Below are 26,156 nucleotides of genomic sequence, written 5' to 3'. Positions count from 1 at the left end.
AAATAAAATAATTCAGAAGTAGAAATGATAATAAGAGCCAAGTCCAAGACAATGATATTTAAGATCCGTTAGAGATCGAAGATGCATTTTTGTATGTTTCAATGCATTCACATATAGGGTGTCCTGAAATCCAAAACCACAGATTTGCAAAATCAGTCTCGGTGGTTTAGGCCACTGTTGCCTTTCAGAAAAGCTAAAAACATACTCAATAACAAAATAACATTGTCAAAGACAAAGCAGATGAAAATAAAGGTTAAAAAATACATCAAGCTTACTAAGCTGATACCCATGCATGAGTTAAGATAGATTGACTCCTCCTATTTTGCTAAATGCAGATCCTCATTCTGCTACAGGCCAACCTACTTTGAATTTTAAGATGGAAAGAGGGAAAGGAAATCTATTTGGTCATTTGATCAGACAATACTTACTGTTTCAGATGGCAGTTGAAGAGAAAGATGCTGTATCCTAGGGTTACAGTATAGACTGAGGCCTGAGCTTTAAATGACACTGGTTAAGTCATCATTAGAGAGAAGCACTTCTGTTATGTGGGACAACTTTTTTATTCCATGTGTTCTTTTTAATAGTTTAGTAGTTAAATTATTCAGTAGTTTCTTAATGAAAGCATAGTAGACCAACATCTAAAAATCATAAATAGCTGAGGTTGTTTATGAGTTTGGGTTACTTTTTCATTACTCTTTAATGTTTTGATCAAAATAAACCAGAGTATCACTGTAACTAAAAGGCCAAGCTCAAGGCAACCAATGTATCTGTAAGCTCTATTTGAAGAAAATAGAAATGAAAATGTCAATGAGGGGGCTTAGTCTTTGAAGGTGCAGAACATACTGGCTTCATCCCACAAAACACTATAAATTTCATGAGATAAGCCCCTTCTGTGTAGTAAATCATGGGAATGAAGAGAAATGAACTCAGAAGAAGGAGTCCTAAGCAATGCAGCAGGAGACAGATTAATTGTAAATTAAAGAAATTTAAAATGGACTAAGCATACGCTCTTTTTGTTTAGAGACATCTTATTTTATCTTGAAAAAGTGCTCACTTCTAAGTACAGACTTTGGAAAGTATTTCTAATTGTAACTCATGCAAAAAGTCTTCTGGGCAAGATAAAATAAATAGACGTTTTTGTCATGTGTTCATACTTTTTGCTTTGTATGGAAATATGCAACCTGCCTGTGATAAAGTTTACAGTGTTCGTTTCGTTCTCTTTTATAATCCTTTTTGAGTCAGAAAACAAACAAACGAAAAAAATCACATATAGGAATTAGCATTCATGTGTCTAACTTATGGAAAAAGAAAAATGCCATTAAATATATCTGCTAGACCATACATATATATATGTTATCTATAATAACAGATTAATTCCTATCTCAGAAAAAAAAAAAAAATCAATATGTCTCTACATTTCAGATACATGTGGAGGTAAAATTCTAGGAAATGAAAGGAGTATCTAAGGCTACGAATTTTTCTTCCTGTGACATTTAAGTGACTCATGGCAATCATCCTACATGTATGTAAACCCCAGCCTATCACATTCCCGCTTGTTTTGCCTTCTTTAGTGCATGCAAGCATAGAGCTTATTCAGTCATATTTCTCGGTTTTCTTTCTTTGTTAATTCTGACTTTTTGCTTCTTTTAGGAAAAAGAAACCAAGCAACTTTTTGGAGCAAAGATGATCTATTCAGTGCTTAACATTGGGAAAGGGAGAGCAAGACTACAGACAGCTGAAACTGGGAATTTCCAGTTTAATGGAAAATTCCAGTATTCTGATTATTCTGAATCAGAACAAACTATTTCAAAATTTCCCACAAAACAGAAATTAAAAAAAAAAAAAACAAAAACACTACAAAAATGTTTTCAAAAAATGTTGAAACACATTTTGCTTAAGCTTTTTAGTTTTGTTTATTTAATATTAGTTTCCTATTTTGTATTTTTGTTTTACCAGTCATAACTACAGGTCATCTCATGCCACTTAAGTAAATAATAAGTAATTCCTGTAATATATATATATTTTTAAAATAAGTATTTAAATTGTGAAAACAACATATCCAAGAGTTGACGTATATTTCATTTGAGTAGGGAAATAAGGTAAATATTTGGCTTTATATTATTTTAGTGGCAATTGTTTCTAAAATCTAGGGGAAAAAAAGTACTAATACAAGGATATTCAAAAGAGTAGCTACTTTAACTTATACCATAAAGTGAAATTATACAGTACTTCATTTTGTTCATCACAGCATTCTAACCACACACTTTTTCTGCATCCTAGTTGCAAGCAATTAAGTCCTTGCCTTCTTGTGATCTCAGCAAATGTATTATTCTTACTCCAGACAATGTGAAGTACTCAGTACTTTCAGTTTTCAAGTCCAGGGATTAATTCTGACCTGTTATTAACACTAATTGTTTCTACCTCTACTACCTGTAAACAGAAATTCTGGACTGAGTTGCTCATGAAGTCATCCTGCTTTTGAAACCCTTGTGTTTTTCTTGATCAACAAATATGATAGGTTTCAAGTTACTTGATCCTCATTTAATCATGAAACTTGTACTTTCCTTGTTTTGCCCAAGTGAGAAACCACTTTTCATGGCACTGCTCTCTTCTTGGTGTCTCTTCAATATTGCCAGCATAATGACAGCTCAAATTGCATGCCCTCAACCTCCCTGTCAATTTTGTTACTTGTTTTTCATGTAGTGATGATGCTACTTGGGCTACCATGAGAAAAGGTGTTTGGGGATTTTTTTTAATTGGTTCATTAGCTCAAATAGATTAGTAAAATAATTTGTTTCTTGATTTCCCAGCTTTTAACTTGATGAAATGAGTTTTCCACCATATACTTGACTTATCACTAACTTCACCACAACATTCCATATTAATAAAGTACTGCCTTTCACCCCTTTCTCCAAAGTTGTTTCCTAAAAAGAAAGCCAAACTTCTCCAATAGTAAACACATAATATTTTACAAATAATTCACTAGAGACTATAAGAGCTAAACAATAATTTGTGTGTTTCAGGAAATAATACTAACACTATAAATAACATTTTACCTTATCCAACTGTAAGCAAGATGATTTATGAAGCAAATAAAAAGACACAGCTCCAAAGCAGGAAAGCTTAAGCTGGAGGATAAGAAAAGGAGAATAAGGAAAATATACACTCAGATTATGCTGAAATTCAATTAAAATGGATGTATTCTCCACTTTAAAACCTCTTCATAAATGGATCACAAAAATAGTAAATGACAGAAGACAGAGTATCTCTATTTATGAAGAAGCCAAAGGTAATACTGAGGCCAAAGGCTGTACTTACAAGAATTCCAGATCAGCATGCCAAAAGAAGGCCTTATGGTGGGGTTCAGTTACCTGCAGGTGCTGAAGGCCATTTGAGATGCCTTTAAGTATGCAAGTAATCTATATGAGGTCAGCAGATAGGACACAGAGACTTATGGGACATAAGTATCACTCTATAGGGGAACCTAGGGGCATGCTGAATATTCAACAGCACTGAGAATGACACTAGATGCCCAGATTTAGGCAAATGCATAATGTCTTTAATGCCTGATGTCATGAATGGGACCTCAAATAAAAAAAAAAAAAGACAAAAAATGCAGTAACCAGTCAGTAAGCTGGGAGACCAATAAAACTTCATGCCCTCAAAAGGCTCCGCTGCTCTTTGCTGGGAGGTACAAGAGAACAGGGGACACATTACCCCTGTCATTCAAGATAATTCAATTGTATTTTCACAGTGTACAAATCTAACTGCATCTGTGTATATTCCATGCAGGATGAATGCCCTTAAAAAACATAATAAAAGACAATCTCGTCTCTGCTATTTTCATATAATGAAGAACAGCTGTTCACCAGCCACTGTGTTTATTGTCTTCTTCCATCCTCTCTTCCTCTCAGCTGTCTTACACTCTCAGGTGATATCTATTATACTGGTTCTATCTTGGTTCCAGAAAACTTGTAATCAGAAAAGAAACAACAGTTACAGATAACAAATAACTGCCTATAGCTAACAGTGACACAATATAGAAGAATGCAAGAGGATGGCATATTGGTTGCCTTACTAGAGTTCAGATTTTTTCATGCATTGTGGCAACATTCCTACCTTTTAAGGAAGGATTTAAGGAGGGATTATATGTTAATTAGGATAATTGATTAATTGTAGTTTTGTTAACTATCTTCTATAAAAATGGATTTTTTTTCCCAGAAAAACTGGCAAATAAGCACTACAGCATCATGGGAGTATTAAAGTGCAAAAGATGAGGATGAGAACATATGAATTCCTTAATATCTGATTACCTCACACATTTAATGTATCTTTGTGGATATTATATCACTCCAGATTATACTTAAAAAGCCAAACAAAGTTATCTATGCTATTGTCTTTTAAAGCAGAATATCTATGCTGTTGCCTTTTAAGGTAGAATAGCTATGCACATTCAAACTAAATAATTTTTTTGATTTAAACATCTTTTGTGAGTATTTTGATGACTGCCATACAGTCTGTATGTGCATTTTATTCAATGGTATGTACGTAACTGCATAAGCACCCAATCATAAAGTAGTAATCATAGCACTAAATGTTCTATAAAGTAAAAACTATCATATTTAACAAGGGAGAAATGAACAAATCTCCATTATCTGACAGACTACTATAATGACTATAATTTTATGATCAGAGTAGAAGCTATATTTTAGGATAGTGGTGATGTCCAGATCAATATGTTCTGAGGACTGATCAGTTCTCTAAACAAAAAAAAATAGAATTACTTGTTAGTGAGAAAAATCACTGCACTGTCTAAGTCTAAAATTTACTATCAAAAACCTCTCTTGAGCCTAATCTGTTTTCCTGCCTTTTCACAATACTGCTTTAAAACAAGAACTAAAAGAAAGAAGTAAAGCGCATCATACTTAGGCCGGTTGGGTAGAATAAGGACAGGAGTTCAGAATGGCTCCCTGGAAAGAAATAGGATTGGCAGTTGTGTAGAAGCACCACAATTTTCTGGCTACCCTGAAATCCAAAAGTTGCATCTTCTACTGCATCCAGCTCTCATGAGCAGGAGAGACCTGGGAAAACCTAGGAGAAAGAAAGCAGTGAGGAGTGAAACTCAGCCTTGAAGCTCAGGCAGTGGAGAAGTGATGAATGAGTGGATTCCTTCTGTTATCTAGGAAGAAAAAGGCAGAAGTATGTGCACCCATCTGTAGTACTGTAAAAGTTAAAAATAAAGAATATCGAAGCTTTAATAATTCATTTTTCCAGATTCTTCTATTAGGCTGGTGAAATAAGTGAAGCATGTGCTATGGGTTGCAGCAGGCTACATCAAGTTGTGTGCAGAATAGTGCCACTATCCAGTGACCTCTGAAATACACAGGGAAGAATAAAACAGACTAGAATATTAAAATACAGTGCCTGCAGTACCAATATGTATTAGAATACTTGAAATATAGGTATTACCTGACATAAACAAACTTACCCCAAAGCCCCCTATTATTCTGCCCTTATGCTACATTAGAAGAAATCCTTTCTGAAGATTAATCAGCTTAGCTAACCATACACCATTTAAAACTGTACAGAGTATTAGCCATTCATAGAAGATACAATTAACTGTGTCCTTTCTGCCTGATAAGCACCATATAGCTCAAGGTGGATCTGAAAACTGAGAATGGACCTAGGCCAACATGATCTCAACTGTTATTTTCAATAATAAAATACAGCTAGCACCTCAGCGTGCAGCTCTCACTTGAGTGTAAGTGGACAGGGACAAAATGCCATGTTCTGAAACAGCTTTTATGGAAATCATGCATTGTTTGTGACATGTATTCAGTCTCTGGAGCCCCAGTCTTGTTTAATTCTTTAGTTTTAAATGCCATCTTCCAAAACCAAAGGGTAACAAGTACAAACTGTATCTATAGAACAGCATCACAACTTTATTCTCAATAGCTAAGTATTGAAATGCAAGCATACATTATAAATAGAAAAACAGCTGGCTTGGAGCACATTGCAAGCCACTAGCACAGTTGAGGGATTTGAATGACATCATAACCCGTGAGAGCATGTTGCTGGCCAGCTGGTGTTATTTATAATATACTCATAATTGAGGAAAAATAAAAAGGCAAAAGTTAGGTATTGCAGAACCAACAAAGTTGAATTATCTCCTTCCCCGTGTCATTTAAATTGTTATCAAGAGTAATTACAAAGATTACTACTAAAAAGGGGAAAAAATCACTTAATAATTACAACAGCACATTTAAGGCAAAAGTCATGGAAGCCCCCCCAAACTGGGCTACTTGTGTTACCATGTTCACAGGACTGTAAATTCTAAGAAATGATATAACTTCTCCTGTGTGGTTCCTAAAAGATCACAAATCTATTTTGCCCTATTTACAAGCAGTGCTCAACAATTCTGTTATTTTTAGTAAATTACAAACTGCTATTTTAGGGTTAATAACACAGAGTTGGAGGTTTTAATTGTTACCCAGCCTATAGGCATGCCAAGTTTAGTAACGTAAAGATGCATTAAGTAGATAATGGACTGCCTGTCTTTTTCTACTATATGAATAAAATACTTCTGTCTCTATGCATAAACAAGATGTGTACATATATACAAAGGTATGCATATATACAAACAATGCTCTTACTTATATAAGTTTTTATATATTTGAACCACAGACACACACACATAAAGACAAATGCACACATAGCTATCTGAAAGTTAACCAGAATACATTTTCTTATTCTTCATTGCAGCACAAGCTTTTTTTGTCTGCTAACCCCTCAGTCACTAATTCACATTCTTTTAGAGGGAAAAAAATATGCTTCTGTGCTCTAGTTTTAAAATGCAAAGGTATGATGTTATTTGTCACCATGCCCAAAAAAGTCCTTACTCGGTAACTTTGCCAGAAGAGGGAGAGAGAGAGAAGGCAAATGCTCCCCCAGCTGTTTCCTGTCTACAGTGTCTGTGTAATGTAGATAAATGTGAGGATTTTCTCTAAATCCCTCTTCTGTTTGCTAAATCTCACTGTCACTGCTAAAATCAGAGCAGATAGAGCCTGCGCAATGGAATAAAGTCCTCAATATTGAAATGTGACATTGCTCTCAACATCTCACATCTCTCTGGATTTCTTTTTTCTCATCATTACTGCTAACAAATTCATTTCCAGACTTTGCACTTTTAAGAAGCAATGGAAAAAATCAACAGTCTTTCAACACAATTAGTTAAGTGCTGCTTTTGTGATTTCTTGAAGGTAAATCTTTATTACTATTTCAAATAATTTTTTAGTTTTATTTTACTGTGTATTTTCTGCTTGGTTTGAAGAGTATTGTGTACTTTTCAATAACATTATTTTAGAACTAAGAATTATTTATAAATTGCTGAACATGCAATTTTATGTGATCTGGAAAATGGCTGTATGTAATAGTTGCAATTACATAGATAACTGTAAGGGTAAACTATTGCAGATACATGTCTTAAATCTCACTTCTATTCAGAGAACTTTGCAATATTTCAGTTATGTCATTATTAAAGGGTCCAATTACGTCATTGTCTAGATTGTTAATTAATGCTTCTGAAAACAAGAACTTTTAGCTATTTTCTGCAGGTGCAGGGTTTTATAGGAAAAAGGTATTATTTACATGTTAAGTTTCTGCAGTTTTGTTATACACAGTTATAGATAAAATGTTCATGCTTTCACAGGGAAACTTTTAAGGGATGTTGTCACTGCAGCAATTTGCTGGCAGCATTGTAGCATTAACTTGTTTTTTTGCTTTCATAAATTAAAAGTAAATGTGAAGTTCAGTTTGTTTTCTACGTTAGAAACCAGCTGCGACTCTTGCTGACCTTGCATATTTTTGTAGCTTAAGCAACTGTACATAAGGAAAATGGAAATTCCCCTACATGTTCATCTCCAAGTTTTCCCTTGTAGGGAGGGCTGTTTCAGGAAAGTTTGCATGTGAAGTTTCATGTTACGACCCTATGATTTCTACACATTGGTATAAACTGTCTTTAAGTAAATTTGGCTTCAGTAGGTGCATTGACCTCTGTTTCTGTCAACTGGCTCTAGTTCAACTTTCCATTATCAGCAAATTTATATCCTTCGATAACTTTGTTTTTTTTAAATATTTTGCAAGGACACTTATGCAATTGACAGAATGCTCCTGTTTTAATTGTTTAGGGCCTAATTAATTTTTTAGAGTGTATTACACTTGAAACACGATTATCTCATTCCTTAATGTGATTCAAAAGAGCAAGTGTGTAATTGCAACGGATGAAACGATTCTCTTAGTGTATAAAAGGCCATTGTTTCCAATATACTTGAAGAGGTTTTTTTTTTTTTTTTTAAGTATTAAGAGACATAAAAGTAATGTGCTGGCTCCTCAGCTGGTGCATCCTGCCAAGCTTCCTTGGAATCAATGGAACATATTGATTTAGGTTACTATGTAGCCCAGATTCTTTAATCAAAGTTATAATATCGTATTTAAACCCTGATCCATTCTAGAGTATATATGCTTTATTTATGTAGTAATTACTAATTAGTACTGTTATTACATACTAATTACATACTTCTCTGTGGCTTGGTAATCAAGTCCAACCTCTATGTAACTAATGTAATTAGTTACATGAAGAATTCTTATGTACAACTTGTGCCAACTGATAGTTTGTTAGACGAAGATGATATACATAGAAGTATTAAGAAGTAAAAGAGATGTAGGCTGTTCATATATGACATTCCTCTGTGGTGCCATTCTTCTGGACTATTAAAAGAGGAATGCAGCAAAAGCTGGTTATTTTACTGAAAAAAGAGGAAATTCCAGCTGTGAAAATATGGTCAGTCATTCTATGCAACTAGAAGAAGTGCTTAACCAGGCTCATCCTGAACCTGTATTCAATTTCCAACTGTAATACGATGCTTCAATAAACTCCACCCACATGCCAATGCATTTTCTTTTAAACTCTCAACTTTCTACTCAAATTGGGGACACTGCAAGCACTCTGCCTGTTTCTAAAGAACCTGAAGCAATATTGGATTACAGCTTTGTATTTTCTTAAGAATATTCCCCTCACAAACATATCGAATCAACTAATGTTATGTTTCACTAAAATGACGTAGTAAAGTTAAAGTTATAAACTATGTTTTGGAGTTAGTTTTGATGAAACAGTGCCTAATTTAACAAGTAATTGATTGAGCCCTAGAAACATGTGAGTCTATTTTCTTTTCCCAAAGTTTTGACTTGTTTGAAAGTTCTTGACTGTTTTTAAATTTGGAGATAAAGTTAGAAATTCTCTGTGGTTTATACTGTGCAGCCTTTTTGGCTTCCACTAAAGGAAAAACAGTAGATAATCTGTTTTGTTGTAGTTCAGTGCTGATATTTATCTGACAATGCAACACAGCTGAAAAGTCTTGAAAAATACAAAATTGTTAAATGGATAAGATTTATGTTTATTTTTGGCCCAAATGTTACACAGGAACAAACTGTTAAATACATAACATTCTTGTATGTGTAATATCTTTCAGCCTTCTGAGGTGGTGTGCTAAACAGCTTTTTGCTTTACCTCCTCAGAACTGGGAACCATCTTAAACTGCAGGTGCATCACATTTATCTTAGAAATGCAAAATTATGGCAGAGGAAAAAAGGAAATGTATGTTGTTAAGATACAGAAACATTACAGGAAATAATGGCTCGAGTTATCATCATTCATTTATAATCTGGTCTTCCTCCATCTGCCATTGAAGTCATGTGCATGCATTAAAGCTGCTTGTTTTTTTCATGGCAAAGTTGGCTAAAGAGTCTTGTGAATGGGAAAATAATTATTCTTTCTTTTTATGATATAACATGGGATTTAGATTTGTTCATTATTTTCACAGTGGAAATATCAGGAAAAAAAGGGGGGGATAAATTCTGACTTATTTATGGATTTGTCTATTATTCAGCTTTGACTTAAGTTGAAATAGGGGACTCCTCCAGCAAAGTGCTAAGATCCCTTGCCAAGAAAATAAGAATTCTAAAAATTATTGACTAGAGAAGCCTCAATATCCCACTGGATCAGATCCCATATGAGGAGACAATGGATAATTTCATCAGTTTTTCAAAAGTTCCATGAAAAAATAAGATTAAATGGTCCCTGAAACCCTGAAAGAAACTTTAGGGAAGATTAATCATTTCACTCCAACTACTTTGCACTAGTCTGTTAATACAAAGCAGCTTTAAGCCAAGGTTAACTGTATGTGAAAGAAAGATTTGTAACTTCTTCCTTGACTGCAATACTAACATTAACCTTGAAAGAGAATGAAATTAAATGCAGATTTACACCTTTCAAAACTCAAATATTTGGCAAGTGATCTAATTCAGTTCAGAATATGCATTAAGAGCATTCTTCACTGTCCTGGTACTAAATACAAATAGATTTTCCTAGTACTTAAAAAAAATAAACTAATGTTATCACCTTTGAGTCGTTGTGTAAGATGTTTGGTTGATATAAATTGGTATAAAAGGAAGTGGATAAATGTAATGGTGCAAATTTACACCCATTGAGGACTGGCTTTTCTTCAATCATAAGTCCAGGAAAAAAGTAGTTTGTAACCAAATGTACATGAGAAAAGAATTATCACGTCTGTGCATACCTCGTACCCAAACCTGACTAAGAGGATATAATGGAGGTCAGTGAAAGTATAGCTGCTTCCATCAAGTAAAAATACAAACCCTTAACACTCCCACTAATGCTCCTCTTAATTTCTTGAATGCTTCCACATGTTAACTTGCTAGTAACAGAGGACTTTAAGAGTCACTGAATGTGGTCCCCTAATATGGAATGTCCCACATCGACTCTTCTGTAACTTTGGCAAGCTCTGCCTTGAAACTTCTTCTGTTTTGTTCTGGTATTTCCCTTTTTAAGGTGGTTGGAGAACCATGGAGTACTAGCTATGAACCCTTTTCCTACTGAGCCAAATTTCCTTCCATCCAGTTTACAGCCATTTATTCTTGTGCCAGTGCTGTTCTTTAGTTTAAATAGCTTTTCTCTGTGATATGCCACCTCTGTCTCCCACAGTACATTGGCAGGTAACCATGATATTCCCTCTTAGCCTATCTGGTCTCAGACAAAACAACTCAAGGTTGTCTAGTCTTCCTTACTGTAATTATTCTGGGTTTCCCTTTGCCTGTCTGTTGCCCTCTTCCACATCCTCCCTTTGCAGGAGCAACTGTAAATCATGATTACTACAAGTTTCTCTAACTACATATGCATGTGAACCAAGAATATTCACCAAAGGAAGTAATCAATTTACAAAACATTTGGACTAGAATATGTAGGCAGTTGCAATATTATGGTGTGGCATTTCCTGATACTGTGTTTATTATCTAACAAATTATAGCACTTATGCACTCTCATCTCACAAGGGTGCAAGAGTCATTTTCTTTGGGACTCTGTTGGGAAATTCTAATACTGCTTTTACTTCCTTGGCAGGTGAAGATGCACACTGTGTCCTACATTCATTTCTTCTACCTTGGCCTGTGTTTGCTTACCTTAACCAGTTCTGCTGCTGCTGGCCCAGAAACACTCTGTGGTGCTGAGCTGGTTGATGCTCTTCAGTTTGTGTGTGGAGACAGAGGCTTTTACTTCAGTAAGTCAACTCTTTATTTCATTCAACTGCTAAACTTTTCCATGTAATCCATTGGAGTTTAAAACTGGTCTAAGCAAGCTTAGAAATGACCAAAACAGGCTGCCGAGCATGACTAGTAGCCTTTGTCTTGAAGATGCCCAAGTCTTCAGTGACCTTAATTCTCAGTAAAGAGTAGAGCTGTGTCTGCATTCAGCCTCTCTGAGTTTCTGAGAAATTTTCCTTTTCAGACATGTTACTGTTTTTAACCACTGCTATTCCACCTGCTATATTACTGTTTTCTGCTGACCTGCCACTGAAATTAAATGAATGAAATGACATGTTAAACCTAAGATATTCTCAAGACAGAACTGCATGTACCTGTTATGTCAGACTACTTGTAAACAGTTTAAGTACACATTGTGTCATATTAAAAACACACTAAGCTTCAACATCTGGTTTGAAAAAAAGAAAAGCTGGAAGGCAGAAAGTTACCACATCCAAGTATCCACATGCTTGATCAGTTAAACTGAGGTGAAGATAAATTCATGCATGGTGAGATAATAAAGATTAACACCAGTACAGACAACACACAAAATTAAGTCTGCAATAGTGTGAATATATTTGTTCCTACACTTTAGAACTGAACATCACAATATTTTTACTTTGCTGTGGTTTAGATTGTGCAAAGCTGGAGTAGTTAGATGAGTAATTCTTTTATCTTAGTACCTTCTTACAAATGCTGTCAAGATCAGGACATGCACAACTTGTAAATAATAGAAATCTATTACTAATTTTCAGCTATTTTCTACCCAAAGAACATAAAGTTAACCATAGAATCAGAGTAATTTTCATTGGAAGAGACCCTCAAGATCGTCGAGTCCCCAGCCATAACCTAACTCTGGCACTAAAATCTATGTCACTGAAACCTCATCTGCATGTCTTTTAAACACCTCCAGGGATGGTGACTCAACCACTTCCCAGGGCAGCCTGTTCCAGTGCTTGACAGCCCTTTCTGTGAAGAAATTTTTCCTAGTATCCAATCTGAACCTTCCCTGGCACAACTTGAGGCCATTTCCAAAGAAAATTTAGCTAGAAATGTATTCATTCAAGATTAATTAATTATTTATTCAAAACATGCAAGAATTTGTCCTTTTAGAACCTCCAAAGATAGTATTTACTTGTAATGACAATATGTGCTTGTCTGAAGTTACCTTTCCTTTAGGATCTCAGTTACCTTTCCAAACATGAATATAGCTAAGAAAAGGAAATATGGGATTATTAGGCTATAAAGACATGAAATTAATGGAAGGGGGATTTTTTTTCTATTTATTTTTATATTATTTATGAGGTCTAGATGAGGTCTAGCTTTTTTAAAATTATTTTTACAATTCTCATTTTATCCTAAGAATTCTTGCCTTCTAAGCTATCATTTTTGTTTTTCTGATCTTACCTACCCCATTCCTATTCATTTCTGTTCATGAAGTTATTGCTTTCAGTATATTTTCCTTGCTTGCTATAAAAGTAGAATCAGGGAAATCCAGATTCTTGCACCTTAAATTTACAGAAAAACCTGATTTCTTCAACATAAAAGTTACAAATATTTTCATTGTCTTCTTGGCACTTTCTATTACAGTTTAGGTTTGAAACTGGGAGCCTTAGTTTCGTATATGTAAAGTATTTCACTAGAGTGTCCTTCTTTTCTACATTTAACAATTTAGGTATTGTTAATGAGCATCTACTTGAGGGGGCTGTTTAACGTAGTATCCTGGTGCTAAACACAACATGAAAAACACTGGAATATCTCATAAAGGAATTAACATTTTTCTACCAACACTTTATGTGTTCATTTGAACACCAAAATCCATTACATTCATCAGTATCTGAGTTACACTTAAGGGGCTATTTGCACGTCCTACAAATACTTTCTCTTGGTGGTTGGAAGGAATGTAAAAGAAGATTTGCGTCTCCCCCTTTTGTTTCTGCACCAGAAAACAGTGAGACAATATATTGTGTCCTTAGAACAGCATAGCATTTTTTTTTTACAGTTCATGTATCTTAGACATTTTCCCAGTCATTCCTCTCCTGGAAAAATGTTTGTGCTTGTTCAGACAACTATCACACCTGCTTAACACAAGGATGGATGCTACTGCCAAGCAATCAGACTTACTCTTACATGTACTCTTTGTGTCCTTTAAGGTAAGAGGACATGTGAAATGCTAATTATCAGCAATAACTCCCTTTGTTTTCAATATCAGTTAGTCTTAGGTTGCACAATCTGTTTCAAATTGCTACATTCCCTAAGCTAGATGATCCTTACTTTAAAATACCTGGATGGGTCTGACATTTTAAAGGAGATCATTGCCCTTGCAATTTTGAGTTTTACCGTCTGTCAGCAAAGATTTCTCTCTAGTTTTCCTTTGTTGTTTTCTTACGTTCTGAGTTTTCACTTGAAGTTAATGTAACTTTTGACAGCATAAAGGTCTACCGTCTTTTCTATGGAAGACCATGGTTTAGGGAAGGCTTGCACTTTTGTAATCAATAGACTGCAACTGCAACATTAAACAGGAATTTTATGAAGTTGATATGTGGCCCTTTGATGCTAAGCAATGTGTGTCCTCCACCTGGCTATTTCTGATTCATGAGGCAGCAACTTAATCTCTTTTAACCTTCTCCCTATTATTTGTTAGTGTTTAATCTAAAATAAAGAACTTTAGAAAAACAAGTTCAGCAACACTGGTAAAACAGCTGGAGCAAATGTACCACAGAATGCAGCCCATTATTGGAAGTTTATAATGTTGCTCCATTTCATTGGACGTTTTAAGAATGCTACATCATTTGCAGAAGTGGAAAAAAAAATGACTTTTTTTTAAATTTTATTGTGAAGCTAATATAAATTTAAACTGTATTCTAAGCATTCTATTCTCATACTCTTGTTCCTTTATATGAAGCATAACCAACAGTAATGTTTGCCTTTAACTTGCACAGGAAATAGCTGTGAGGGAAGGTTTTTCTTCCGTCGTTCTGTATTTCACTAGAGACTCCAAATATAAAGAATACCTTTTGGCTGAGGTGGAACTCCTGGTTCAGATTCAAGGTCAAAGCTTCTGACTATTCCTTGGGAGTTGTGGGTGGAAATAAAGATAGAAATAATTGAGTTACTTGCTGTTGAAACTCTGTACTCTACAAGTACAAGGCTATATCTATGGCTAGGACTGGAAGAAAAAAATTGCCTTTATATAGACTACTCTGCCCAACTTCCTAGCTATAAAAAGAAATCCTTTACAGCTCCTGAAGAGATGCCCCAGCTGCTTACCACACACAAAGTATTGTTCTTCAAAAGGAAGTCAAATGTCATTTCTACCACTCCCTTTTTTCATAAGGTAGACTGGCAAGGAACATTTTTTAAAGATTTTTTAGGGGAAGACACTGCACAAATCCCAAAACAGAGCATCTGCTTTTTTCCTTGGTCACATTTAACCCCAGTCAGCACTGGCTATTTCTTGGACAGCTTTTTCTCTCCCATGATTCACAAATGAAGAGCAGTTTGTTACCACATTTTATCTAGCAACACCACTCTAGTAGAACTCCTGTCACTGAAGTTCCTGTGTGCTAGTTTATGTTAGGAGAAGTCAACAAACACATCCTGGCCACAGGTGGCTGCACTTAGACACAACTCTTCTCAATCAATATTTCACTAGTCTCAAAAACTCTGGATTCAATAGTCATGAAGAAAAGTGGGATTGCTGCTATGTTCATTAGAAATTTAATGCCTTGAAAGTTCTACCATGCCACTATTATTACAAAACTATATTGAGGGCAAAGAATGTTGGAAAAACGGAAAGGACAAATAACAGGAAGCTTACAGAAGTGATATCCCAGGAGAGGGAAAATTTTGCTTGAAATAGTCTAGTCTTATCACAGGAATTTACTTTGTAGATTAATAAAAAAATACATTATTTTCTTTCTTCATATAAACTGAATTTGATGGACAATCACTCATTCTTGCTCATGTTGTTTCTTCAGGAGTACAAATACCATGAGGAAGGAAAGCAAATGTAGTTTGCTATAAGGAGCAAGTGCTATATTCTTTTTTACCTAGCTTCTTCTCCTTTGAAAAGATACCTTTTCCTCTTCCAATAAATGGATACCAGTTTGGCTAACAGTGCCAATAGATAAATAGCTTTCTTATTTCCTTAGACACTTTTGGTCACCCTAATTTCTAAAGCCCAAGTTAGATGACAATACTTATTTGAAACCATGGCAATTAGTTTCATGAAGTAAAAAACAAAACAAACAAACAAACAGAAAAAGCCAACAACAACAACAAAAACCCAACCAAACAAAACCAACCAAACAAACAAAAAACTCACTTTTTTGTTGTTAAATAAAACTACTTTGGGCTTGTGATGAATCTTCTGAAACAGCATTTGCTTCAGAAAAGAAGGAGCTGAATTAGATACCTGATACAATGGTGTTTCTCTGATATTCTTTAGAGTATGAAGAATGATCTGGCACATGCTTCCATACATAAAAGAGTCAATCCCATAAAAGACAGGCTTTTTTCTGGTATCCAGCCTAATGGACCCTGTGTCAACTGCTTTGTGAACAATCATTACAGTTTTTTTCCTCTTTTTTTTTTTCACTAAGACAATCAGAATTGAGTGTTGTCTTTGGGCATATCCCCAGTTGTGCGTAACATAAGACTACTGGGTTTTAATAATCAGAAAATCAGGATAAGACAGTGAACACAATTTTGGGTAATTAGAGCTGTCTTTAGATCTCATTGTTTTGTAGAACTAAGGTATAGATAGAGGAACTGCTGCCTTACAGAGGAGAAAATAGGGGGCATAGCAATAGGCAATTACATTTTGCTTCTTCCATTTCCCTTTAGTTAACAGCTTCTTGTTTACTTCAGGAAGTCTGCTTTTAAGATGTTATTAAAGTTTCTAGGCCTGTCAAACCTATCAACATAATTACAAGAGATGGCATGGCACTCAGTTCTTTAAGTACTCCATACCTGTAGGAGCTATGAGTCATTAGCTCCTCTCTGTGTCCCTGATTGAAAGGAATGCTAATGTTACAAGCCCAGGAGAGGCACACTGAAAACCTGCGGTGGACACACACACATCCCGTGGTTTCAGTGACAGTCTTACAAATCTTTGCAAAGAAATGCTGGTCATCTTGGCTAGGTTCACACAGAAAGATCTGAGAGTGTAAGTTCCTTGGTTTGGCTACATGTTACATTCATATTCAAGTCCTTTATCCATGGAAGATGTAACTGTACTCCTCAATCTTTATCCTCAGGTTCTTCACTTCTTGCAGGAAAGCTAGCCTGGAAAGGAGCTAAGATGTGCTTTAGCCAGGTCCTCAGGGTCAGTGCTCAGGGAACCAGGACTATAGGCACAATTATTGATATACCTCTGTAAGAAGAAGAAAAACAAAACAAAACAAAACACAGAAAACAAACAAACAAACAAACCCCACAGCAGCTCTGATTTCTGGAATGGTATCACTGTGTAGTCAAATAACTGATATATAAATTCGGGATCTGCTCTGTTGCCCCTGGTAGTAATCATTGGAGAAGTTCTCTGAAAATAAGCCAGTCTTTGAAAGAATTTTGTCCTTTTTTACCACATTAAGAAAGGCTAGGCAGTGTTCATAAAGGCTGACCTTAGTTTAGTGAGGTTAATCTTTAGTTACCTCTTTGATAACAGAGAGAGAGGTTCTGCCTTCCTTGTTCATGGATCACACAGTGAGTCTAGGAGGATTTAGCCTCTAAACCACACTAAATTTAGACTCGGCAATCATTTCTCCTCAACAGCTAGTTCTCATGTTGCCAAACATCTAATAATTTTTCAACCTTTTCATTAAGAGGGACTCTAGTAGTAATTATAAATTTAATGAGGTGAAACCATTGATCAAAATTTCAGCAAGAAACATCTCTGCAAAAAGTCTCTACTACCAAAACCAAATAAGTACAGTTTCTCCAGAAGTTCAATTTATATGTGTCCTTATTAGCTGTTAGATGTCAGAGATGTTGAGGCTTTTTATGATGTTTGCCTTTATCTATGCACTAGACCAAGTTTCAAATCTGGTCTCAGATAGCAGAAAGCTGTTATTTGACATTTGATTCCCTAACTGCTATATGTATACTTAATGCATTGTTTAGTCTCATGTTGGATAAAGTCACTCAAAGAACTTGGCAAGATCAGCATTAATTCCTGGCATAGCTGCCCCTCTTACTTTTCCACTGCATCTTAAATACCAAGAAAAATCCTTCAGTAACTTAAATTCTGGCATATGCTTTATGCAATTGGCCAAAACCTTTGCATATGGACCTCTTCATTTGTTCTGGTATTAATATTGCATTTGCAATATTTGATCAACAGCAGCAAGAGTTGCAAAGCAAATTATCCAGTTTGGCAGAACCACACAGTCTCTTAATTAAAACCTTTTGCATTAACTACTTTAGCATCTGGGACAATTTATAGAGAGTGCTCATTCAGTGAAGGAAGTTCATGCAGCCACTTCTCTAGACCTTATTCAGCACATCAGCTCTTATGCCTATTTCAAACCCCCTCCCATCACTGAAAATCAAGTAGAGACTTAAAGCCATTTTCATTTCTGAGCTTTACTAAAAAATTATGGATCTGAACTTGTTTATTAAACCATGCCTAGATGTCAATATTTCCCTGTGATATAAGCTTAATTGTTCAAAAATCTGACAATGAATGAAAGAGGTAACCAACAGTTAAGTCATTTCTCTGTCTAGATATCAAGACAAAAGAAATACTACAAATGTACGCTTATTGAAGAATTTATGCTAAATTTATCTCTGGTAACAACCACAGGAACTTCCATGTCAAAAAGAAGAAAAAGCCATTAATTCATACTTTCTTTGTGGTGTATTTAATGCAAAATCACTATGCAAGATATAGCCCAAGTACTGGGTCTAAATATTATGCAATCATAGGGATATTTCATGTTTGCATGAGTGAATGAGGTCCTGAGAACGGGAATTTTAACATCCACACATTACAACACACACAGCCTAGGGAGGAGCATAATGTACACTGACCAGTGGGTCACACCAACTTACAGAAATTTTTCCATTGTCACTGTAAGTAAAAGTTTGAAAGCTTGAACCCGGATAAATACTAAAAGCCTTTTTCAACCAAAAGGGTGTACCTTAGGCACTGTTTAACAAAAAACTTTCAGAATAATAGGATAAAATGCTTTTATTACTGTATCATGGCAAGAAAAATCAAACGCTGTCTTCTTTTCAGGCTTTTAAAAGTATTAGACAAATTACATAGGTAAGCTTCTCTTGTCAGTTTTAACCTAGCAACTTTTTGGTTGAACTTCTTATTGCCTCTCCAATGCCAATTCCTGGTAAACTGGTTTTGAATTCCTTAGAAAACTACTTTGAACTCCTTAGTAAATTTTAATTCCTACAAAATCAGACACAAGACTGAGATACTTGCTGTATTTTCTGTTTGACTCCCACGTATAGTCAAATTTAATGTTTTCAATGTTCTTGCTCTTAAAAGACAGAGTGGAAGCTGTTTGCTTCTTGCCTTGTGTTAAATCCTTTGCTAGTGAAACTGGAATAGCTTCCTTTTATCAAATAAGCTATTTAGGGGCCATCTCTCTCTTTTTTCTTTTTTCTTTTTTTTTCCTGAGTCTACAGCATGTTTATATATTTCCCATATTTTGAAATTCAGCTGTCATCCCAGTTTTCCCATCTATGTAATATAACTGTTCTAGAGCAAGAATATGCCTCCAGACGATGGACCCTTCTGCTTCCTTCTGTAACCATGCAAGTGTGGAAGTAGGAGAAGAGTGCCCTGTTCAAGCATTTCCATTAGGAAATTATGGCTCAAGCCCAAACCTGAAATTCTATGAGGTTTTTTTTTTTTAATATAGAACAATTTGTTTATACTGTTTGTGTCTTCATGTGTTGGGCAGAAATTTACACAAAGCTGAGTATGCAGAAAACAGAAGACTTTGGCTCAGACCATTCTGACTCAATCCAGCTCAGTGAACAAAACTGTTTTCTTTCTGAAAATAAATATTCTGGCAATGCTTATTGACTCTTTCTATTTCCAAACAAGTAAACACTTAAGTAACACCCACAGCTCCTATAAACAGCAACTTCTAAGGAAAGTAAATACTACTGAAAATTGTTTTGACTTCAAAAGAACGTTAATTAACAGCTATATCCTACTAAGGCAATGGATAAAAGCTTAAATTACACATATCAGCTCTGTTTTTCACAACAAGTCAGTATTCCAAATAATATTTTTAAACATATAGCTTATGCAAAGGTAAAAAAAAAAAGTATAAGTGGTGTGGGGAAAATGGTAGAGAAGGTGTTATTATGGTTGTAGATCTGAAAAAGATTAGTACATTCCTCATTAGCTTTGATGTCTGTGTAGTACTATGTATAATAAATCAGTTTTAAAACAGAGGGATTTTTTTCAGACTTGCATTAGCTAAACTGAAGGTTTCTTTTCACTCAGCCCCATCAAAATGGCTGGGTAAGAGCTTCTATTATTATAACAAAATTTTTACAACTTTAGGTAAGTCTTCTTTGATTATTTTAGATCACGTGAAGGCTAATGAGGACATCTATTTTAGGCTAACATAGCAGTTTTAAATTCAACTTGTTTCATACCTTGAAATTTCTGTAGACAAGTAAGATGTAATTTGTTTCTACATCCCCTGAATTCCTGAATTACTATTCAACAGGTCTTCCATGAAAAAACTTAAGTTTTTCCTACGTATTTCAAGTTTTATGTTTCTTTCCATTAAAGTTTCCAGCCTTTCACAGACATATTTAGTTTGGCAGGAAGAATCTGGTGACTCATAGACTGAAGAGATTTGAGAGCAAGCTACTGAAAATGTATCTAATTTCTTCTTGTGTAATTTGGGAGCAAGCTACCGATAGTATGTCTAATTTTCCTAGTTTAATCAGATGTATTATTGGCAAATACATGTCCTGAATAAAAGTCATGTTTATTACTGAAATACATAGATAAGATTAAATTCAAAAAGACCATATATATTTGCTTTTAGAGCACTTCCGTTTTTTCTAACTGTTTCTGGCATTTTACTCTGAATCAATGGGCACTGAATGAAAACAGAGGTACTACTGAATTAATTTGCATTACGACCCTACTTATACTTTGGAATTCAGTAATATCAGCGTATTCCCTACTGATGTTTTCTGGTGTTGTTTTTTGTTTGTGTTTTTTTTTTTTTTCTTTCTATTCTTGGAGGGAGGGTAGAGGTGTCTGAAGAATAGGTCATGTTGATATACCTCCACGATTCACATGGAGAAGGACAGCTGTATAAGAAAAGCTCTATTTTGTATTTTATGTTGTTAACTGTACTGTTCCTTTCACCTCTTTTCAGAGAAAACAAACAAACAAACAAACAAACAAACTTTAGTTCTTTCTATGTGGACAATCTGTGGCAAACATCAATTTCATTTATCCACATACAGATCGAACCTTCTAAATGATAAAAACTTAACAGCGATTGATCCATTATACACAAGAAGATTTTGGTTCAGATGCCTTCCATCTACTTTTGGGCACATAAGTAAGGTATCTGAGTTAGGAGTCTACCCAATCTCATTCTACAGTCAGTGAGAGGAGTTAGAAACATTCAGAGCTCTCATTAAGTTCTGAATATCCTGTAGGATATATTTCTCCTTCTCCGCTAAGTTAAGAAAGGAAGCTATGGCAATTGTATCCTTAAGTTAGTTAAGTTAGTTGAGTAAGGACTCTATTAGGAGCCTGATTTTGGTGGAATGAATCTATTTAAAACCACACAGTAAACTTCACTGTGGAGATGAGGATGCACTCATATGGACCACACCTCAGATCAAAGGAAATCCAAGCTTTTTTTATCTGCTATGGTATAATACAGTTAATCAAAGAGCCAGAATGTGCCTTATGAGTGTAACAGCAGCTAGAGTTGTTCCTTTGGCCTTTAAGAGCTCCCAGGCCTTAGTCTGACTAAATGTGAATCCCATCAGAGAAAACACTCCACTCCATGACAGTACAAGCAAAAGGGAAAAGCTTGTCTATCTTATCTTTTTTGATGTAATAGATAGAATATACTCTTAGATGCCATAAGTAACACTCCTTCATGTTTTATTCCTGCATAATGAGACAAGGTGCTCTTATCCATGCATAAACAATGAAGCAGTTTTTTACACTCCTGTTCACACAGATTCTATTCTTATGAATATACATGGCCCAGCAGTTTTTTAATAATTTGAGACAATAATAATATTTAAAACCTAGAGCAGACATCTAAATATCAGACATCATTAAAGAAGCATTTTCTCCATTAGAATGCTGTGACATAAAGTGTCATCATGGAGAAAAGACATGGAATGATGTTCAAGTACAATTTTGGGATACTCAGGCAATTTGAAGACTTAAAAAATAGCTACTGCTGACCTAATGAGTTAATCTATAAAATCAATAATATGACTGAAATAAGACAGAACCCCGCATGAGGTTGTTAGCCATTCAATGAATTGAATTAACTTCACAAAATCCCTCTACCTTCCTCTCTTCGGTTCCTCCCCTCATCCAAGGCAATACAGAAAGAGTACAGAACCACTTCAAAGATAACCATATTCCATGATCTTCTCTAAAGTGACCCCTTTGCAGGAAAGAGTAATTGCAGTAGTTGAAATTTCCAAACCAGGCATGTGGACGTGAACTTTAGGTTGTTTCGATCTTGACAAAACTTTTTCAGTAAATGTTTGGCTTGGGTTTTGTTTTGTTTTGTTTTGTTGTTGGTGTTTTCAGCAGAGTACAGCACTACAAACCAGAAAGGATTATTTATATTTGCTGACAACATATATGTGTACAGTTTAGCTTATTTCAGGCTATTTTTAATTTTGTGCATCATACCATTCCCAGTTGGTCTGGCTTGAGGGAAATGGAGTATAAATTAGGGTAGTGTTTCCACCACGTTCTCTCACTTTACTCTTATGTATTGACTTCTGCAATTAAAAGTCATTAAGAGTGATCTTGTATGAGGTACTCACATGAATGATTTTCATACATTTCTAGAGTTCCACCACTGTTTCAGGAATTAGGTACAGTAGATTTAATATAGCTTTCCCAAGATAAAATTATTTCAGAAACTGGAGTGGTCAAGATAATATGGCCATTCAAAAAATAATAGGAAGATATTTTTGTAAAATTTGACCTTGTCTTCCTTTTTTGCAAACAATGGAATTAAATTCTGCAACTGCAGCTCCAATGGCTTTAGGTCAAGTATCATAATATTTGTCAGTCATGTTATTTTAGTTTTTGAAAGCAGTAGGAGTTGATCCAATAAAAGACAACTATTTCCTGTTATCGCTCAGATGACGACTAATAAAATGAGCAGAATTCATAAGTGGTGTTATTGTTTGCTCCTTTTTTCAAATACAAGTTTATGCTCTGATATGAGAGACATAAAGCTTAGATCTGTGGGAAAAAAATAACACATTTTTTTTAAATAAATCAGGCTTGAACCCTCCATCAAGAATCAAATAACTTGCAACAGATTTTGAATGTAAAATTACTATATTTGATTTATGAAACAGGTAGGAGTGGCCTTGTTGGGTTTTTTTTAGGATATAATATAAAAGCACATGTATACCTACAATTTAAAATGGCAAAGAAAACAGAGACATTGTTAAGGAAAAGCTGATATATAGTATAATAAAGAAGGGACAAAGATTATACCAAAAAAGGGCAAAATAATGATGTTAATAACCCATGCTGGACCTGGCCAGGCGTTTCTTCACTCCATAATCCACAATCAGGAGTCCATGGATACTCAGTCAAGGTTATCTGCTAACTTCTTGACTTTGGCACTGAGGATAGTGGGAGTTAATTCGAGGAATTCTCTATACTCATGAAATAAAACATTGATCACTGATTTTCCTACGTCTTTTGGCCATAAGTATCATTGCACCACAAATATTTTCCCTTGACTGGATTCCCACTGGTTTCTAACTAGTCATCTGTTTTTCCTAAGAACTACCAGCTGAATTTCTGACATTTTTCCTTCTGTATTATAAACATAGCAAATAGAGGCTCTCTTGAACAATCAAGAGATACTACTTGTGCCTGATTTGAAAAGGGTACATGTACATCAAAAACCTCCTCATTTTTAACATGCATTCGAACCAACTTGAAAGTTTTGTGATGGGATTTTAAAGTTCATCTAGCATTCCTGGTACAAACTATTAAAAATTATAAATTCTTCATACATAAGTCTTTGATAAGTGCCTAAATTGGTTTTGATTGTGTGCCAGGTAGATAGTTACATCTAAAAGACTGAACTGAACTTTTAAAAAGTGTTAATCTATTTTAAAAAATTAGTATGAGTCTTGTGAAAAGTCAGTGAGTCTTTGAAGGCTCCTAAAGGCATAGGAGGCAGATTTTCGATATTCTTAGTCTCAAGAGATTTTTCAAAAACAGTCATGTATCTAATTTCCACTGTTATCATTAACTCAATGATAGGCAGCCCTAAGCAGTTGTGGGTTTGGTGGGGTTTCTTGTTTGTTTGGGGTTTGGTTTTTTGTTGTTGTTTTTTTGTATGATTGGTTGGGTTTGGGGTGTTTTTGTTTCTTTGTTTGTCTGTTTAATCTTTCTGAGTGTATGCCCGTGGTTTTAGTTGCCTCAGTATCTTTGGAAATACCAGTCAGGGTCTTTCGCTACTTGGCTAAATTTTGTTTATGGACCTTATTGACTACTTGTGAAAAATCTATCACCATTAAAAGCTCTTTAAAATAAGAATTGGCGTTATGACTTGGCTTTCTCTCTGACGTTAAACATACTAATACGCTGAGTATGAAATCTTCTTATTTATAGCATAAATATGTGAGCCATCAGATGAAAGCTAAGAATTTCCCAAGTGAGCTAAAAATAATGAAGGCTGAATTTGAATAAATATCCTAAGAGGCATTCTGGAACAAACAGTGGTTAATAAGTACTATAAATGCTACCCTTCTACTTAACTCATTTGCAAGATGCCAAAGCCTAAACATGGAGCACAAACAATATGAGATAAAGATCGAACACGAGAAAAATTATAATCATTGCAGAAAGTTGGAGACAATGCATGTTTTGTTGTTTTCTTTGTCTTCTGACCTGAAAAAGTGTAATAATCTCTCAAACTTCTTTAGGATGTCTTGTTTTGGAGTTTCATGTACTTGGGACTCAGTCCTAATCTCCACTGCAAAGTGACCATCTGACAGAACATAGATTTACTGCAATAATTCTAAATACATCGTAATATAAGAAGTAAGAGAGTCTGCAGGTTTTATTAAAATAATTAGTTTGAATAACCACAAATAATGCAGGAATGTATGACTTAAACATATTTTAAAAAATGCTGCAACTCAAACAGAAAAGCTTAATGAAAGAACTAGTGACTTAAGCTGTGGTCTCAAGAATCGCTTAAAATCAGGGAATGTTAGCCTTAATTTTGGTCACAGGCCAATCGTTTTTACATTATGATACAGGCCACCATTAAACAACTACAGTCTTTAGCAAAAACATGTATCCATAATTATGCAGTATGCACACTTCTTGGAGAAGGAAAAAATCATTCAAATATTTAGTCTTCACTTTGTAATGTATGTCCTCATAGCCTATTGAATTCTGAGATCCAAACACTGCAGACAATAAGAATTCCTATTTTCCTCATAAACTCCTCTAGAGTGTTCATCATATAAGTATTTGATTGCAGCACTCAGACAAATGCATTATATCCTACAGGTTTTTTTCCCTAGTAATTGCATATCCAACTGGAGATGTCAAGGATTAATTTTGCGAAGTAATTTTAACATTCATGTTAGTACTTTGTATCTTCAAAACAGAACAAAAATGTCAATGAATTTAATTTAGAGACATAGTGTAGTAGTCCCTTCCCTTCATACAGAGGAAACTGAAGCAAAAAGGCAAAAACTGATCTTAAAACAGGCAGCTGCATGTGTGCCACTTCCTCAAAGGCAGCTTCAGAAGAAACCATGTCCTACCTGAGCTAACAAAGAACTTTTGGCAAACAGTTTTTGGGAACAAAGCAATATAATCTTCCTCTCTTTTTGTTCAAATTCAAGCATCTTTCCAAAGGATCATTACGCACTTTCTGCTCTCATGGGAGTGACAGAAATTGCCTCATTCTTGTGAGCTGCAGAAATTCCAAAGCAGCTGCTGTGCAGGGCAGCAGCAAAGCACTGACCAGGAATAGTTCTTGTTCCAAGTAGCTGGTGATAAACAGAATTCAGTGCAGAAATATTTAAAATTTTAAACAATTGAAATCTCTTGGTCAAGAAATCTGATTTTAGATTAAAAGTTTAGAAATAATTAAGAAAGAACATAAAAACATGAATTTTCCGCTAATGCGGGAGCTTACAAAAGGCGGTACAGAAGAGTCCTATACCTGCTCACAAAAAGTTCATGAATTGCTATGGTGGTTCAAACACCTCTCAGAGCTGAATGCTAAACCTTCAGATGTAAT

At 35.0% G+C, this 26,156-nt stretch overlaps 1 protein-coding gene across 1 annotated transcript in view; it reads left to right on the top strand.

The window, feature by feature from the left end:
- Positions 1-7,196: 7,196 nt before the first annotated feature.
- Positions 7,197-26,156, top strand: part of IGF1 (insulin like growth factor 1) — a gene marked incomplete at both ends in the record, with an annotated part of 52,554 nt that continues 33,594 nt past the window's right edge. The window contains 2 exons of the mRNA XM_080363429.1: positions 7,197-7,259; positions 11,474-11,630. Coding sequence (XP_080219555.1) covers positions 7,197-7,259; positions 11,474-11,630 — 220 coding nt within the window. The remainder of the gene's footprint in view (positions 7,260-11,473; positions 11,631-26,156) is intronic.

This window comes from Nesoenas mayeri (assembly GCF_963082525.1).
Source record: "Nesoenas mayeri genome assembly, chromosome: 1".
Taxonomy (NCBI): Eukaryota; Metazoa; Chordata; class Aves; order Columbiformes; family Columbidae; genus Nesoenas; species Nesoenas mayeri.
This window is presented reverse-complemented; position numbering and strand designations above follow the sequence as displayed.